Source organism: Urocitellus parryii, chromosome 4 (genome assembly GCF_045843805.1).
Source record: "Urocitellus parryii isolate mUroPar1 chromosome 4, mUroPar1.hap1, whole genome shotgun sequence".
Taxonomy (NCBI): domain Eukaryota; kingdom Metazoa; phylum Chordata; class Mammalia; order Rodentia; family Sciuridae; genus Urocitellus; species Urocitellus parryii.
In genome coordinates, this window is record NC_135534.1 from 185,820,257 (window position 1) to 185,836,645 (window position 16,389).

Below are 16,389 nucleotides of genomic sequence, written 5' to 3' on the forward strand. Positions count from 1 at the left end.
ATAACATGGGGAGAGTACATGTCATTTGAACTTATTCAGAAAAGGACTGATTCGAACTAGTTCTTGTTAAATTTGTAGTACACAGGTCCATATCCGAGTTAGTCAAGAAATACTATCTACCTACCTACCTACCTACTTACTTAGATTTTCTATATTGGCATTTGTGGATTTGATTTTCTAACTACTGTTCCTGAGATTTTATCTCAGCTTCTCAGTCCAATGCTGTTTACAAAGACACTTTAAATGGTTTTTAAATTGTCAGAACTTCACTTTGGCTGTGACGAGAATAAATGATTAATGGTGGTCTAGAACAACCCTTGTTGCAAAGAGTAGCACCCCAACATTCCCAAGTTTGTTAATTAGTGTTTGTCCCCCATTTTTTAATCCTTTGATCCTGGGGCTTGCAATTAGAAATATTAGCCTCCCAATATACCCCACAACTGGGCTCGTCGTAACAACAGCTTTTGGTCTGTAAATGCATTTTTAAGAATGGTCTTTAGGTTCCTGATTTTTCTGTATTTTTGTTTCTGTTCCAACATGTATGTGTACTGTCACCTGTCCCTGGTAATTAGTATTTCCATTCATAGGAAAGGAAAGTCAGAAAAGGGCAAACAACAGGTGCTAACTAAAGCCCTTGGTTAGACTGAGGAGAACTGGGGAGCTCAGTGTCTTGTAAATGAAAGTAGGTTTCTGGAGTGGCCAGAGGAAGAGCACCTTCTGGTGTATCTGGATCCATTTCTCAAAGGCTTTGAAGGTTATAATTAGTTGCCACTGGATCACATGGCTGTGGGCTTCTCGGCTTTATTTCTGGTCTGCAGGCCTTCAGTCAGAGAACAGGTCAGATCCAGGCAACGACCGTGCATTTTAATTTGGTCGCTTCCTGGAGACATTTGGGGTTTTGACTTGAGGACCACGTTCTGCTCTTGGCCATCAAGCTCAAAGAGAGAGCAGTGCTTGCCAAGCTGACCTGGATGAGGCTGGACGGCGGCAGGCTTGCCAGAAGGCTGGGAAACGTCAAGGACGCCTCCCCTCTCCAGTTACATCTGAGCAGTGAGTTGGAAGGACACAGGATCAGGCTGCAGTAGTCTGCTTTCTTCTTCCCAGGTGAAAAATGGAGGCACATGCACCTCTGGAATTCTGAGCATAGATGGTGGGCGGACAGCTGGTACCAATGGAAGCTGGTGTTCTTGAGACCGAGAAAGATCAGCCTGTGTCCACCGTGTCCCTGTCCCCATTCCAGTGTGTACACCCCACATCTTTAATGGGGATCTATCTCTGGAGGCTCTCTAATGACTTCAGGTGTTTGTCAAAATGGATGACTGATTCTGGAGTTTCCCATCAAAACTCCACATTTTGAAATTTGCAAACCATAAGTAGAAACCAAACAAACCAGCCACCCAAAATAAGAAGTTTGAAGAACAACAAATAATTAGGATTGTCTAGGGTTTTCATGTCGGGAGGACCAGTCACACCAGGTGTCGGCTGTTGGAGAATGAATCTGGATTCACTTTGCAGGCATCCAGCAGGGGTGGTGTTTAAAGATGGATGCTCCTAAAGGAAGCCTGTTTGGCCTTCAGGGGCCTGGAGATCTGCATTGGGAGTCGGAGGTAGAGGGGGGTGCTTGTTGGATTTGTAGATTGATCTCATGACCTTCCAAATAGTGTTTCTTTTCCTTTAGTTCAGAAAGCTTCCTTTTCTGCTTTTTGATTTTTCTGATTTGGTGAGAAAAAAAATATTGCTAATCTCATAATCGCAGTGTTATAAAGCGAAGTAGGTGGATTTGAGGTCAAGGCTTTTAAATTGGAATCATTAATCGGTAGCCTCTTAGGTTAGCCCCTTAAGGTCACCACTCTTCTGAGTTGATGGAATAGTCCCATGCACGGGGCTTCACTTCTCATCTTTTTTTCTAGAAGATCACCGTCTGCTCCAAAAAACCCCATATGCTGGTTGACAGATGGGCAGGTCATCCCCAGGTCTAGTTTTCTTTGTCCTTCCTTCCTCATTTCTTCTCCTACTCTTGCCTTTTGCTCGAGTAAACATCTACAGTCTCATAAACATATCAAGTTTCTGTTTCTTTGATTGTTTGGGCCATGCCAGCAATTTCTGTTTGCTTCTTCTGTCAGCATCTTCAGGAGAAATGTGTACACAAAGGCAAAGAGGCTTTCAAAGTAGGCTGCATTCTCATTTCCGTCTTGGTGCAGACATCAAATTGAAGGCCATTCTGCTCTACCTGCCGCCAGTTCTCTCAGCAGCCTGGAGATTAACCTCTTCTAAGGCTCTGAGCTATTTTTGAGGTCGGGACTGCAACAACATTAAAGCTAGAACCCATTAGAAAATCACTTTCATCATCTCTTCTTTTTCCAAATCAGTGGCCCTTTTTTTTTTCTGATCTCATTACCCTTTAATCTCCTTTGTAGCAGAACAAGGAGACTGTTGGTTTGTGTTTGTAGCGGGTGAGGTTAGCATCCTTGATAACAGCTTCAGAAGACACCAAGATATTAAGAGAGCTGCACCAAGAGAGATGAATTCCATCTCCGGGTGGATGACTTAATGCTGTAGGTGCGGTGCTTTCCTTGTGCGGAGCCGTCATTTTTGTTGATGTTGTGCAAAGCGGGCTCAAACTTTCCAAAAGACACACAGCAGAAAGCCTTTTGTTGCATTATTTCTAAAGGCTTGAAGTTTTGAAGGGAAGAGATTTTGTTTTCCTCTCCGCTACACAATGGAGCTTTCAGAGAACCTCTTTTAAAAGGAATAGCTACAGCCTTTGTGTTGAAGGGTGTGTCTGTTGGCAGGGTCTGCTGATGCAGACAGACTGGCTGGTGATTAACAAAGGTCATTAGACTTTGGAATCTGGCAAGCCCCATTGGATGGTATGTCTTCTGTGCGTGGAAGGACGACTCCCAAGAAGCCAAGGCTTTGTGGAGGTTCCCCCCCCCCCAGGGTACCCCCAGACCCTGCTGTAGAAGAGGGTCTGGTCCTGAGTCGTCCTGTTCTAGCCAGTGCTCAGCTAGGACTCACAAGCCAGCATATCAATCATGGAATAAAAGAACCTTTGGAGATCTTGGTGAATGACATTTGAGGAGGAGAAAGGTGCTGCTTTTCGAAAAGAAATGAAAACAGTTAATTCTTTGTTGGGAAGAGAAGAGCAGAGGAGGAGCCCAGCCTGCCCTTGTAGCATTCACTGGTGATTGTCAGCCTAGCAGGATCCAGAAGCCATGTTGTGCACGGAGGAGAAGCTCTGAGCTAAAATGGCTGCTTCTAAAGCTCAGAGGACTAGGGCAGCTTAGTGAGTCTTAGAGCTCCAGTGACGCAGGAGCTCCTATCTCTTGAAAGTGTGATAAACACATTCAGCAGAGCTGTGGCTTGTTTGGCTGAGATGAAAGGACTAAGCCGGGGGGGATGGGGAGTGCGCACTGGATGATCTGCTTTTTTCTGTGAAGTGTTCTAAATGCAGGAGTCGTCCGCACCATGGAAAAATTTGTTTTCAGGTCTAATGGACTGTGCAAAGGAGAAGTGGGGTGGGGCCTCTGACTGCTGTAATTTGATCCAGAGCTGATAGCAACCTCTTCCACACAATTTGGGTTGGTGCTTAGACATAAAAGCTTGTGGATCTGGAATATTGAGACTTAGTTAGCTGAAAAGACTCTGGTGCACAGTTCAATGTTTATTGAAAAAGGATAAATGACTGGGTGAAAGAAGAGGAGGTAAATATCTGCGTCTCACTCTGCAAGCTCAGTGTGTCCAGAGCTGGACTTGCCAGAAGTTATTTTAGCAGGCTATCAGGAGGAGCATTCTTTCAGAGAAAATCCTCATGCGACGGCTCCTTGTACTACATTGACATATTATTACTGGACTTTGTTCCTCCTGCAGAAATCATTTATCTTTTATTAGAAAAGTAACAGAAAAAAATTGCATCATAAAATAGATTTGGCCTCAGCTTTCGTTCTTGGACATCTGGTTCTAGATTACAATGACTCAGTAGAGTTTGTGAGCTTAATGAAGTAACTCATTAAGATGATAACTGGCTATCTCGAGGTAGGATATAGATTTGGATAGGCAGGATGACACCTTTGTAATACATTTTTTGACTTCTTGAGGGTGGGACTCTCCATTGAGTTAGTATGAAGTTTTCTGTACACTTCAGCCCTATCGTAACTAGCAGAGAAGGAGGCTGGGCAGGTTTTGCTTTATTCCACACCAGGTTCACAGCTTTTGCATCCAAGTATGCACTTCACATTTGTAAAGGAGAGATGAGGAAATAGACAAAATCAGGACTTAGGAAGCCCTGCTTCAAAACTGCAAGCTTCTCTTGTCTTAATGTCGATCGAGTTGCCAAGGTGCAACTTTAAACTAGAAACTGGATTGTCATCTAAAGCCGGTTGTTTGAAAACCCCATGAGAAATATTTTATGACCTAATTAGATTGGAGTAGCTGTCAGGTTTTAATTGGTAGGTGGCAAAAGAGCAAATAACCGTTTAACTCATGGAAAAAAAAAAAAAACTAAACTATTTGGCAAACAGGTGGGCCCCAATATCAGTGAGGATATAAAAATAGTACATATGAGAATAGAATCCACCACTCCCAAGATTTCAATATTGTTCCACCGTTTTGTGATAAAACACCCATGTAATAACATTAAAACGGCTCGTGGAGATGGAGATTTGCCCTTTCTCCCGTGTGGACAGCCTCCGGTACTTCTAAGAAGACTCTAGTTCCAAAAGAAAAATCAGTCTGAGGCAGAACCAAAGTCAATATTAAGGTACCAAGAAATTTGAATTTAGTGGAGAAACTCGGAAACTGCTAAAACTTGTGAAGTGTTAAGGGTTTCCTTGACAAATGACATTTGAAAATCTATCAAACCCCCCCAAAAACGTTTATCTGGGTTTTCTTTTCTTCTTTGAAGTTATGAAGTCAAGGACATCGTCTCTATTATGTCTGATTGCCTGTCTTTGGCCAGGGTTCCGGCTAGCAAAGCTGAATAAGAACAATGTACCGATGATATTGGAATTTTCTCCATGAACAGCCTTGTGGCCCCCTCGGCTTGAGGTGCGGGATTGGTGCCTTCCTTACAATGCTTTCTTCTGACTTCTCTGCAGGTTCCTAATGTGAGAGAGTAGACCCGGATCATGGAGGTGCTTCAGTGTGATGGCTGTGATTTCAGAGCCCCATCTTATGAAGATCTCAAGGCACACATTCAGGATGTCCACACAGCATTTCTGCAGCCAACTGATGTTGCTGAGGACAATGATGATGAGCCACGATCCGGGTCCATGAATGCCAGTAATCAGACGGAGGTGGAGTTTTCTTCTATAAAGGATGAGTTTGCGATTGCCGAGGATTTATCAGGTAACTCTATACTAAACTCGGCATATCTGATGTATTCTAATTGCTCTCATTTATTTTTAGCCTGCAGCCACAGTTCTGGATATGTGTGGCTTCTATGAAGTTTCTTGCTCTTTGCGGGCCATTGCTGTTGGCTTGGGCATCATTTTTCTCTCCTAGAGGGGCCTAGGTTTTGGTCCTTCTAGCTTCCTCCTGTCTCCTACTCTTTACTTTTGAGAACAAAAGTTCTAGAATAAATATCGTAGTTTATGAAACTGGTACTTTTCTAGCTCTGTGGCTCATTTCTGAAGATGAAGAGAGGGTGGTAACTAGAGCTGTTCACTGCATCTTCATCGGGGAGAAGGGGGCATGCATGTCTGTTCATTAGTGCTCTGTGAAATCTCTTCATGAAAACATCTTGAGGCACAAGGCCTTCCAAATGGGATGTTTATTAATGAAGAATAATTGAAATGATACTGATTTGCATGATTGAATTTCTTAATTCTCTTTTCTCACTTTGCTTATATGTTCATTCTCTCTAGGTCAAAATGCAACTGCATTGGGGACCGGAAGTTACTATGGCCACAGTCCAGGATATTATGGTCAGCATATTGCCCCTAATCCCAAACCAACAAACAAGTTTTTTCAATGCAAGTTCTGCGTACGCTACTTCAGGTCAAAAACCCTCCTCATAGAACACACTAGGAAGGTCCATGGGGCTCAAGCTGAAGGGAGTTCAGCAGGACCTCCAGTCCCAGGATCCTTAAATTATAATATCATGATGCACGAGGGATTTGGAAAGGTCTTCTCTTGCCAGTTTTGCACATATAAGTCACCAAGGAGAGCAAGAATAATTAAGCATCAGAAGATGTACCACAAAAACAACCTGAAGGAGAGCACAGCTCCTCCACCTGCTCCCGTCCCCTTGCCAGACCCCGTGGTTCCTCCTGTGTCCCTGCAGGACCCCTGCAAGGAACTGCCAGCAGAGGTTGTGGAGCGTAGCATCTTAGAATCCATGGTGAAGCCTTTGACCAAGTCTCGAGGCAACTTCTGTTGTGAGTGGTGCAGCTACCAGACACCTCGCCGAGAACGCTGGTGTGACCACATGATGAAGAAGCACCGCAGCATGGTCAAGATCCTTTCCAGCCTCCGACAGCAACAAGAAGGGACTAATCTTCCTGAAGTGCAGAACAAGAATGCCCCCAGTCCCCCATCCAACTCCACTTATCTGTCCATGAATGCTGCAAGCCGGGAGATACCCAACACCAACGTCTCCAACTATAGGGGCTCCATCGGCAACTCCATCATGAGACCTAATTCTTCAGCTTCCAAGTATTCGCCCATGTCTTACCCTCAGATGAAGCCGAAGTCACCTCATAATTCTGGCCTTGTTAACTTGGCAGAGAGATCCCGTTATGGAATGACTGACATGACCAATTCTGCTGCTGACCTGGAAACTAACAGCATGCTAAATGACTCTAGTTCTGATGAAGAGTTAAATGAAATAGACAGTGAGAATGGCTTAAATGCCATGGATCACCAGGCATCAGGCCTGTCTGCAGAGCAGCTGATGGGCTCCGATGGCAACAAATTATTGGAGACCAAGGGGATTCCGTTTAGAAGATTCATGAATAGGTTCCAGTGCCCCTTTTGTCCTTTCCTTACCATGCATCGACGTAGCATCTCCCGTCACATAGAAAACATCCACTTATCGGGAAAGACAGCTGTCTACAAATGTGACGAATGTCCGTTTACTTGCAAGAGCTCCTTAAAACTTGGGGCTCATAAACAGTGTCACACGGGTACTGTGTCAGATTGGGACGCTATGAACTCCCAGAGCGAAAGCATTTCCTCCTCGCTGAATGAAGGCGTGGTGTCCTATGAGAGCCCCAGCATCAATGGTAGGAAGTCGGGAGCCATGTTGGATCCCTTGCAGCAGCAACAGCCCCCCCAGCCACCACCGCCACCCCCACCGCCACCACCACCGTCACAGCCACTCCAGCAGCCACAGCCACCGCAGCTCCAGCCGCCACATCAGGTGCCACCCCAGCCACAGCCGCCACCCACGCAGCCGCCACCACCTCCCACACAGGCCCCGCCCCTGCACCCCTACAAATGCACCATGTGCAATTACTCCACCACCACCCTGAAAGGGCTAAGAGTCCATCAGCAGCACAAACACTCGTTCTGTGACAACTTGCCAAAATTTGAGGGGCAACCCTCAAGCCTACCACTGGAAAACGAGACCGACAGCCACCCCTCTTCCAGCAGCACTGTGAAGAAAAGTCAGACCTCAATTCTTGGGTTGTCCTCCAAGAACAATTTTGTAGCTAAGGCCTCTAGGAAGCTCGCTAATGACTTTCCTCTCGATTTATCGCCCGTGAAGAAGAGAACTAGGATCGACGAGATAGCAAGCAACCTGCAGAGCAAGATTAACCAAACCAAACAGCAGGAAGATGCCGTGATCAATGTGGAGGACGACGAGGAGGAAGAGGAAGACAATGAAGTGGAGATAGAGGTGGAGCTGGACAGGGAAGAGGAGCCCACAGAACCGCTCCTGGAGGTTCCCACTTCCTTTTCAGCCCAGCAGATTTGGGCCCGAGATGCCAGTGAGCCCCAGAAGGAGCCCAGTTTCCGCAGCATCACCCACGACTATAACGCTACCAACGGGGCTGAGATTGAGCTCACCCTTTCCGAGGATGAAGAGGATTATTACGGTTCCTCAACAAACATGAAAGATCATCAGGTTTCCAATGCAGCTCTGCTGAACACCCAAACTCCTATCTATGGAACTGAGCACAACAATGAAAATACAGACTTTGGTGACTCGGGAAGACTTTACTATTGCAAACACTGTGACTTTAACAACAAATCGGCCCGGAGTGTTAGCACCCACTACCAACGAATGCACCCCTATATTAAATTCAGCTTTAGGTACATCTTGGACCCTAATGATCACAGTGCAGTATACAGGTGCCTGGAGTGCTATATCGATTACACCAACTTCGAAGATCTCCAGCAGCATTATGGTGAGCACCACCCAGAAGCCATGAATGTACTCAACTTTGACCATTCGGATCTGATCTACCGGTGTCGGTTTTGTTCTTACACGAGCCCCAATGTTAGAAGCCTGATGCCCCATTACCAAAGAATGCATCCCACCGTGAAGATCAACAATGCGATGATCTTCTCCAGCTATGTCGTGGAACAGCAGGAAGGTCTGAATACCGAATCCCAGACCCTGAGGGAGATTCTGAACTCGGCTCCCAAGAACCTGGCGACGTCCACTCCTGTGGCTCGTGGTGGTGGTATGCCTGCTGCGTTTGGTAAGAATACTCCTTCGAAGACGTTTACTCCAGAATGTGAAAATCAGAAGGACCCTTCGGTCAACACCGTGGTTGTTTACGATTGTGACGTTTGCTCATTCGCAAGCCCCAACATGCATTCTGTCTTGGTCCATTATCAGAAGAAACACCCTGAAGAAAAGGCTTCCTACTTTAGGATCCAGAAAACCATGCGCATGGTGTCTGTGGACAGGGGCTCTGCCCTTGCTCAGTTGTCATTTGAGGTGGGTGCTCCAATGTCTCCCAAAATGTCCAACATGGGTTCCCCACCCCCCCCACCACCCCCGCCACCAGACCTCGGTACTGAGCTTTACTACTGCAAACACTGTTCCTACAGCAATCGGTCAGTTGTGGGAGTGCTTGTTCACTACCAGAAAAGACACCCAGAAATAAAGGTTACTGCCAAATATATCAGGCAGGCTCCTCCCACAGCTGCAATGATGAGAGGGGCCGAAGGGCCCCAAGGCTCCCCTCGGCCTCCTGCCCCCATGCAACCGCTGAACCGAAGCAGCTCTGAGAGAGATGGCCCTCCTGTGGAGAATGAGATGTTCTTTTGCCAGCACTGTGATTATGGGAACCGGACGGTCAAAGGTGTACTCATTCATTATCAGAAGAAGCACCGAGACTTCAAGGCCAATGCAGATGTGATCCGGCAGCACACGGCCACCATCCGAAGCCTCTGTGACCGAAACCAGAAGAAACCTGCTAGCTGTATGCTTCTCCCCTCCTCTGGCATGGAGCGGGACAAAACTAAACTCCGAGCGCTCAAATGTAGGCAGTGCTCATATACCTCGCCCTACTTCTATGCACTGAGGAAGCATATCAAGAAAGACCACCCTGCCCTGAAGGCCACGGTCACGTCCATCATGCGATGGGCGTTTCTGGATGGCTTGATAGAAGCTGGCTACCACTGTGAGTGGTGTATCTATTCCCACACAGAGCCCAATGGTTTGCTCCTGCATTACCAAAGGAGGCATCCAGAGCACTATGTGGATTATACTTACATGGCTACCAAACTCTGGGCAGGGCCAGATCCATCCCCATCCTCTCTCACCATGCCAGCTGAAGCCAAAACATACAGATGCAGGGACTGTGTTTTTGAAGCCATCTCCATCTGGGACATCACCAATCATTACCAAGCATTCCACCCCTGGGCCATGAATGGCGATGAGTCGGTACTCCTAGATATCATCAAGGAGAAAGACACCGTGGAGAAGCCCATCCTTGGGCCCGAAGAGCTGGCAGGTCCTGTGAATTGTGAAAACAGCATGCCCACCCCGCTCCCCGAGCAGGAAGCCGAATGCCCAGAGGATGCAAGACTTTCCCCAGAGAAAAGCATGCATCTTGCTTCAGCCAACCCCGCCATCTCCTCCACCCCCTACCAGTGCACGGTGTGCCAGTCAGAGTATAACAACTTGCACGGCCTCCTCACCCATTATGGGAAGAAGCACCCCGGCATGAAGGTGAAGGCTGCTGACTTCGCCCAGGACATCGACATCAACCCAGGTGCCGTCTACAAATGCAGGCATTGTCCCTACATCAACACTCGCATCCACGGTGTCCTGACTCACTACCAGAAGAGACACCCGGCCATCAAGGTGACCGCGGAGGACTTTGTGCACGACGTGGAGCAGTCTGCGGACATAACCCAGAACGACATGGAGGAGACGAGTAGGATTTTCAAGCAAGGGTACGGTGCCTACCGGTGCAAACTCTGTCCATACACGCACGGCACTTTGGAGAAACTCAAAATCCATTACGAGAAGTACCACAACCAGCCCGAATTCGATGTCTTTTCCCCATCCCCCCCGAAGCTGCCAGTCTCCCTCGAGCCTGAGATAACCACTGAAGTGAGCCCCTCCCAAGTCTCCCTCACCGAGGAGGAGGTGGGAGAGGAGCCCGTGTCCACATCTCACTTCTCTACCTCGCACCTGGTCTCCCACACTGTGTTCCGGTGCCAGCTCTGCAAGTACTTCTGCTCGACGAGGAAGGGGATCGCCAGGCACTACCGCATCAAGCACAACAACGTCCGCGCCCAGCCGGAGGGCAAGAACAACCTCTTCAAGTGTGCCCTGTGTGCCTACACCAACCCCATCCGCAAAGGGCTGGCGGCCCATTACCAGAAGCGCCACGACATCGATGCGTATTACACCCACTGCCTGGCAGCCTCCCGGACCATCAGCGACAAGCCCAACAAGGTGATCATCCCGTCCCCGCCCAAGGACGACTCCCCTCAGCTGAGCGAGGAACTCCGGAGGGCAGTGGAGAAGAAAAAGTGTTCCTTGTGCTCCTTCCAGTCGTTCAGCAAGAAGGGCATCGTGTCCCATTACATGAAGCGCCACCCGGGGGTGTTCCCAAAGAAGCAGCACGCCAGCAAGTTGGGGGGCTACTTCACGGCCGTCTACGCAGATGAACACGAGAAGCCCACGGTGATGGAAGAGGAGGAGAGAGGCAGCTTTGAGAAAGCCGAGGTGGAGGGCGAAGCCCAGGAGATCGAGTGGCTCCCGTTCCGCTGCATCAAGTGCTTCAAGCTGTCCTTCAGCACCGCGGAGCTGCTGTGCATGCATTACACTGACCACCACAGCCGGGACCTGAAGAGGGACTTCGTCATCCTAGGCAACGGCCCCCGCTTGCAGAGCTCCACCTACCAGTGCAAGCACTGTGATAGCAAGTTGCAAAGCACAGCCGAGCTGACCTCACACTTGAACATTCACAACGAGGAATTCCAGAAGCGTGCCAAACGTCAGGAGAGGAGGAAACAGCTTTTGAGCAAGCAGAAATATGCAGATGGTGCTTTTGCAGATTTCAAACAAGAGAGGGTAAGGATATGTTTTGATTCCCCTTCCCCCAGGAGGCCTCTCATCACTGGTGCTCACATGCACTACTTCTTCGTTGCCAGCCAAGCTGCTGCAGGCTTCCTAGTGACTTAGCTTGCCAGAGAGCTCAATAAGTCAATTAAACATTTCGAGCTTGATATCCCCTGTTCTATGCTCACCCCTCTCCACGGTCCTGTCCCCCTCCCTCTCTCCCTCTGACTCCTCCCATGGCTCCCCAGGGGGAGGTTTGGGGTGGTTTCTGTGTATGTCTTTCTGCCAAGTAGCCTAATCTGAAGCCTAGTTATACAACAGTGCTCGCTCTTTCCTAAGGCCGTGGTGGGCTGTCTCTTGGTACCATTAGCACTTCTCAGCCATGTCTTGGTCTTCAGTGTTTGCTCCAGCCACCTAACACCTCAAGGAGTAGATTTAAAAAAAAAAAAAAATCAAGACGTTCATTCATGGCGCAGCTGTGCAACGCTTCACCTGCGTAGTTGAAACTGGTTTGAAAACCAGATAACTTAGTGGCAGTGACGATGAGCTTCCTGCACAGAAATCTTCTCCACTCACAAGCCGTAACATATTTGGGTTCCAGAGACTGTGTCTAGTAGGCAGTGTGCCATGACTGAAAGAAGTTTGTTATATAAAAATACTCGCCTATGTCTCCCTTGGTGTTTAACCTGCTAATCTGCTTTAAAATAAAAATATGCCAGTAAACTACAAGAATAAATGCCTGCCATTGAGGGAGGGCTTGGAGTACTGATGGCTACCACTGTATTTTACCAGCCTTTTGGCCACTTAGAAGAGGTGCCAAAGATCAAGGAGAGGAAAGTGGTGGGCTACAAATGTAAATTCTGTGTGGAAGTGCACCCAACGCTCCGAGCCATCTGCAATCACCTGCGGAAGCACGTCCAGTATGGCAATGTCCCGGCCGTGTCCGCCGCCGTGAAGGTGAGAATGGAAAGTTCTGGATGCGTGTTCTTGCGTGTGAGCGGCTCGAGGTACCTATTAACCCATTGCTTAAAGCAGCACGGGAGAGAGCATCTCAGAGCGCGGGCACTCCCGGGAGTGGTGCTCCCCTCGGTTTGGCTTGCTTTGATTTCTTTGCAGGTTGGACCTTCATCATCTTTCTGTTGGGGGAAAGGTCGAGTTTTGATCTGGTTTCCTCCCGTGTGGATAGTTTGTGGACACAGAAGGTCCTGGATTCTCGGTACAGGAGGCTATGGGTCGTCCTTCAGTTCTGTGTTAGTGCCATTAGGTTCTTGCTCTTCGAAGCGGCCTGAGCTCTTACGAGGAATCAAGTGGGTTCTGTTTCCATCATCTGCTCCTCCTGCTGCCCGAATCTTACTATTCTCTTCTGGAGGAGGATTCAGAAAGCCCAGGAGACCCTGTCCTTTGCTTCTTATCTTGGGTCCTTGGGGGAATGTGAAGGGTATTAATTAAACCCAAAGCCAAAAGCCTTGGAGTTGTACTTGACCCTCAGAGCCCTTTGACCTGGCTTATCTGTTCCATCCCTTCTCCCCGTGTGCTGCCAAGTGTCCTCCCTCCTCCCCTGACTTTCACGAGGCCACGAGGCCACCTGTTTTGAACATCATAATCCAAAGAGCAACCACAGTTTCCATTCCACACCTCCATCCCTGCTTTGCAGAACACTGTTGCTGAGCACATGTCATTTTTGAACACGGAAGTAAACTCAGGTCTCTGCCCTTTCTCTCTGGATACATGAATGTATTTGTGTCATCTGCCCTTCTTGATCTTGCATCCTGTTTTTGCCAATTTAGCACAAAGGTAAAGCTTCTACTTCATTGAAGACTGAAGCCTTCTGTCTTTGGACAGAACAATGGCAACCCAGGGACAGCAGCAGGTGGCTTCCTCTACATACCACTGCAGCGTGCCCCAGGATTGTTTCCTGGAATCAATGCAAGAGAAAATCAGATCCAACGAACTACCTCGAAAAATGGGTGACTTAAAACCAGGCTGCTCCTTAACTCTTGGGATGAATTATGCAGCCACCTGCAGATAAGGGGTGAGGGTGAAGTCACTGTCTGCGGGTGGGAGGCAGAGAGCGGGGTCTTTTGCTTTGCCTCACCTCACATAATGGCCCAAGTCTCCTTGATGGTCAGACCGCTTTGCTGTTTCTCATCTTGCTTTTCTTTTCTCTGAACTATAACCCTAACCAAATTTTAATGTCTGTCTAGACGAGCAAATAGTTTGAAATTTTCTTTGAAAGATGGGCAATCAAGTGAACTGTCTTCAGACTGGGATAACGCCTCTCACATTTCCCAGGCAGTGGCGACCGTTGTCTGGATATTTTGCCTTAAATCCACCATGGCATGAAGAACGTCAGTCAGGCTTGCCCTCCCTCCAGGGGGAGCCAGAGAGGCAGGGGAGGAACCTTTAACCGGAAATGCCGATGAGCTTGGGAGATGAAGGGAGCAGAGGAAAGCTGGGGGCAATGACGATGGATATTTATTTTGTTGGTGGGGCATGTGTGTGTGTGTGGTTCTCTTAGCAGGAGGCTGACGACCCTTCCCACTTGTTCCTGGATGGATTGGAAGCGGCCAAAGATGCCAGTGGCGCCCTGGTGGGCCGGGTGGATGGTGGACACTGCTTGCTTGATGGAATGTTGGAGGATGAAACCCGGCCGGGGGGATACCATTGCAGTCAATGTGACAGAGTCCTGATGTCCATGCAGGGGCTGCGTTCTCATGAGAGGAGCCACCTGGCCCTGGCCATGTTTACCCGCGAGGACAAGTACAGCTGCCAGTATTGCTCCTTTGTCTCTGCCTTCAGGCACAAGTAAGTACTATTGGGTGTTCCTTAGTGGTTCCTGGGAGAAGATTTTGTAGTCGGAGGCAGCTAAAGCTACAATAGGAGAAACCAGGATGAGTGAGAAGGCCCCACTCAGCCTGGTTTACCTGCCCTCATGCTGCCTGAGCCTTAGGCTTCTCAGCTATAAAATGGCACTAAGAACAGGAATGCTTATGGCATTGGATTTGGCGAATGCAGGCATTTTAAAAAATAGGGGGTGGATGAGTTTACGGATCTGCCAAATATTCAGCCACAGCTTAGCCGTCATTTAAGGAAACAGAGTTCCATTTGGAAAGCTGAATTGTTAAAGAGGGAGAATGAGGACTATTAAACCATGTGACCAAAGAACCAATCACTGCTTGTGATTTTAAAAGAGACCTTTTGAAGTATAAATTTGGGGTAGGCATGCAATGCTTCATGGGGTGGTGGGAAGTAAGTTTTGAAAAGCAAACTTTTGTTATATAGCAGAGAGGTAAATGTTCAATCGTGCATTTTCATATTCTTGGAGGAGGGTAACTGAGAGTGGGTGCTCTTTATTTCTGTAAACATTGAAATTAAGTGATGGGATGTTTGCTTCTTTAAAAAGATAAAGTGCTACTTGGTGGTTGCTGAAAATAGGGGGAAGCAGTGTTTCTGTCCAGGTTAGGATAGGTCACAAACCTTTTATTATTATACAGGGCCTCATATCTGATCTTTGCCGTTAGATCCTCACTCCCTTCAGTTCACAAGTATTTACTGAATAGCACCTGGCAGGTTGTCTGGCACATAGTGGAACCCCAGCAAATACTTGTGAACAAGGAAGACCCCCTCCACACACACTAGCCCCTGGACCTTGGTGGCACATAAATGAACAGGACAGGGTCTGTGACTTAAGGGTTGGGTTCTAAAACAAACAAAGAAAGGGCTTGGCAAATTCAGGTCCATTTCTTTAGAGAAATAACATTAAATGCCACGAAGTTCAACAAAGGAAAGTGTTCTATCCACTTTGGAAGGTTTTATGGGGTGTGGGGTACTCGAGTCGAGTCTTGAAGTTAGGAAACTAGGACCGGGATAGTTGGGAAAGGAGGTTAAATGTGGAGGACAAGATGAGGGGCCAAGCCAAGGAGGATGGTGGCTCCCTGGGCCCAGCTGGGGTAGGGGCGGGCTTCAGTTTGACTGGTTCTTAGGTGACATGTAAAGGACCAGTGGAAGATAAGGTGTGACTGTTTGAATAGAGACCAGATTTGGAATCTCAATGCCAGGAATGAACACTTTACAAGTTTTATTACTGGTAAAAGGAAGAGTTGGGTCTGAGTAAAGTAGCCATAACTGATAATTGTCCCTCACTATATAAGCAAATTCTAGTATTACCTCTTTACATTCTCAAAAATCTCTCTTTACACGAGGGATGTTCCTATTATTATCTCCATTTTATGGGTAAGAAAAATGAGACCTGCAGGCTGGGTGTGGTGGTGCACACCTGTAATCCCAACGGCTTGGGAGGCTGAGGCAGGAGGATCCGGAGTTCAAAGCCAGCCTCAGCAAAAAGCAAGGCACTAAGCAACTCAGTGAGACCCTGTCACTAAATAAAATACAAAATAGGGCTGGGGATGTGGCTTAGTGGTCAAGTTCCTCTGAGTTCAATCCCTGGTAACAAAAAATAAAAAGAGTAAAAAAAAGAAAGAAAAGTGAGACCTGCAGAAAGTAAGTAGCTTGCCCAAGTTCACATGGCTTACAAGTAATCACTGAGATTTTATCCCAGCCAGCCTGACTCTTATAACTCCTGCTCTTGAGTTGAAAAGATAGATAGAGATTATTTTGGAAGTGGTAACAGTAGTTGAAGTTTGGGAATGGTTGAGGGAATGGACCTGCATTCTGTTAAATGGTAAGCAGTAGCATTCCTGTGTGGGCCATTTAGAATGGCATTTAGTTCTCCGGGGTACTGACACAAATTAGAACTTTCCCCCTTACTTTGTTTGGTAGATTTATTATTTTTTAGACTCCTATTTATCGTAAAATATGGGGGTTTCTTCTAATTAATGTCCTCGTAAGTTGCTTCTGGAAGACTGATGTGCAACAGATGTGGTTGGGTTTATTACAGGGGGTGACTAGCGCCCTTG

At 47.6% G+C, this 16,389-nt stretch overlaps 1 protein-coding gene across 7 annotated transcripts in view; it reads left to right on the forward strand.

Annotated features, from left to right (window-relative positions):
- Znf462 (zinc finger protein 462) overlaps positions 1-16,389 on the forward strand; it is a 137,292-nt gene that overhangs the window by 52,896 nt on the left and 68,007 nt on the right. For 5 of the 7 annotated variants that reach the window (XR_013343442.1, XM_026391109.2, XM_026391108.2 and 2 more), the window contains 4 exons: positions 5,097-5,346; positions 5,865-11,485; positions 12,266-12,430; positions 14,175-14,278. Coding sequence is in view for 6 of the 7 variants with exons in the window: in XM_026391109.2 (XP_026246894.2) it covers positions 5,127-5,346; positions 5,865-11,485; positions 12,266-12,430; positions 14,175-14,278 (6,110 nt within the window). In the remaining variant the exon portion in view is untranslated. Of the gene's footprint in view, positions 1-1,021; positions 1,105-5,096; positions 5,347-5,864; positions 11,486-12,265; positions 12,431-14,174; positions 14,279-16,389 lie in introns of those variants that run through there. The other 2 variants (XM_026391111.2, XM_026391114.2) reach the window with 2 other exon arrangements.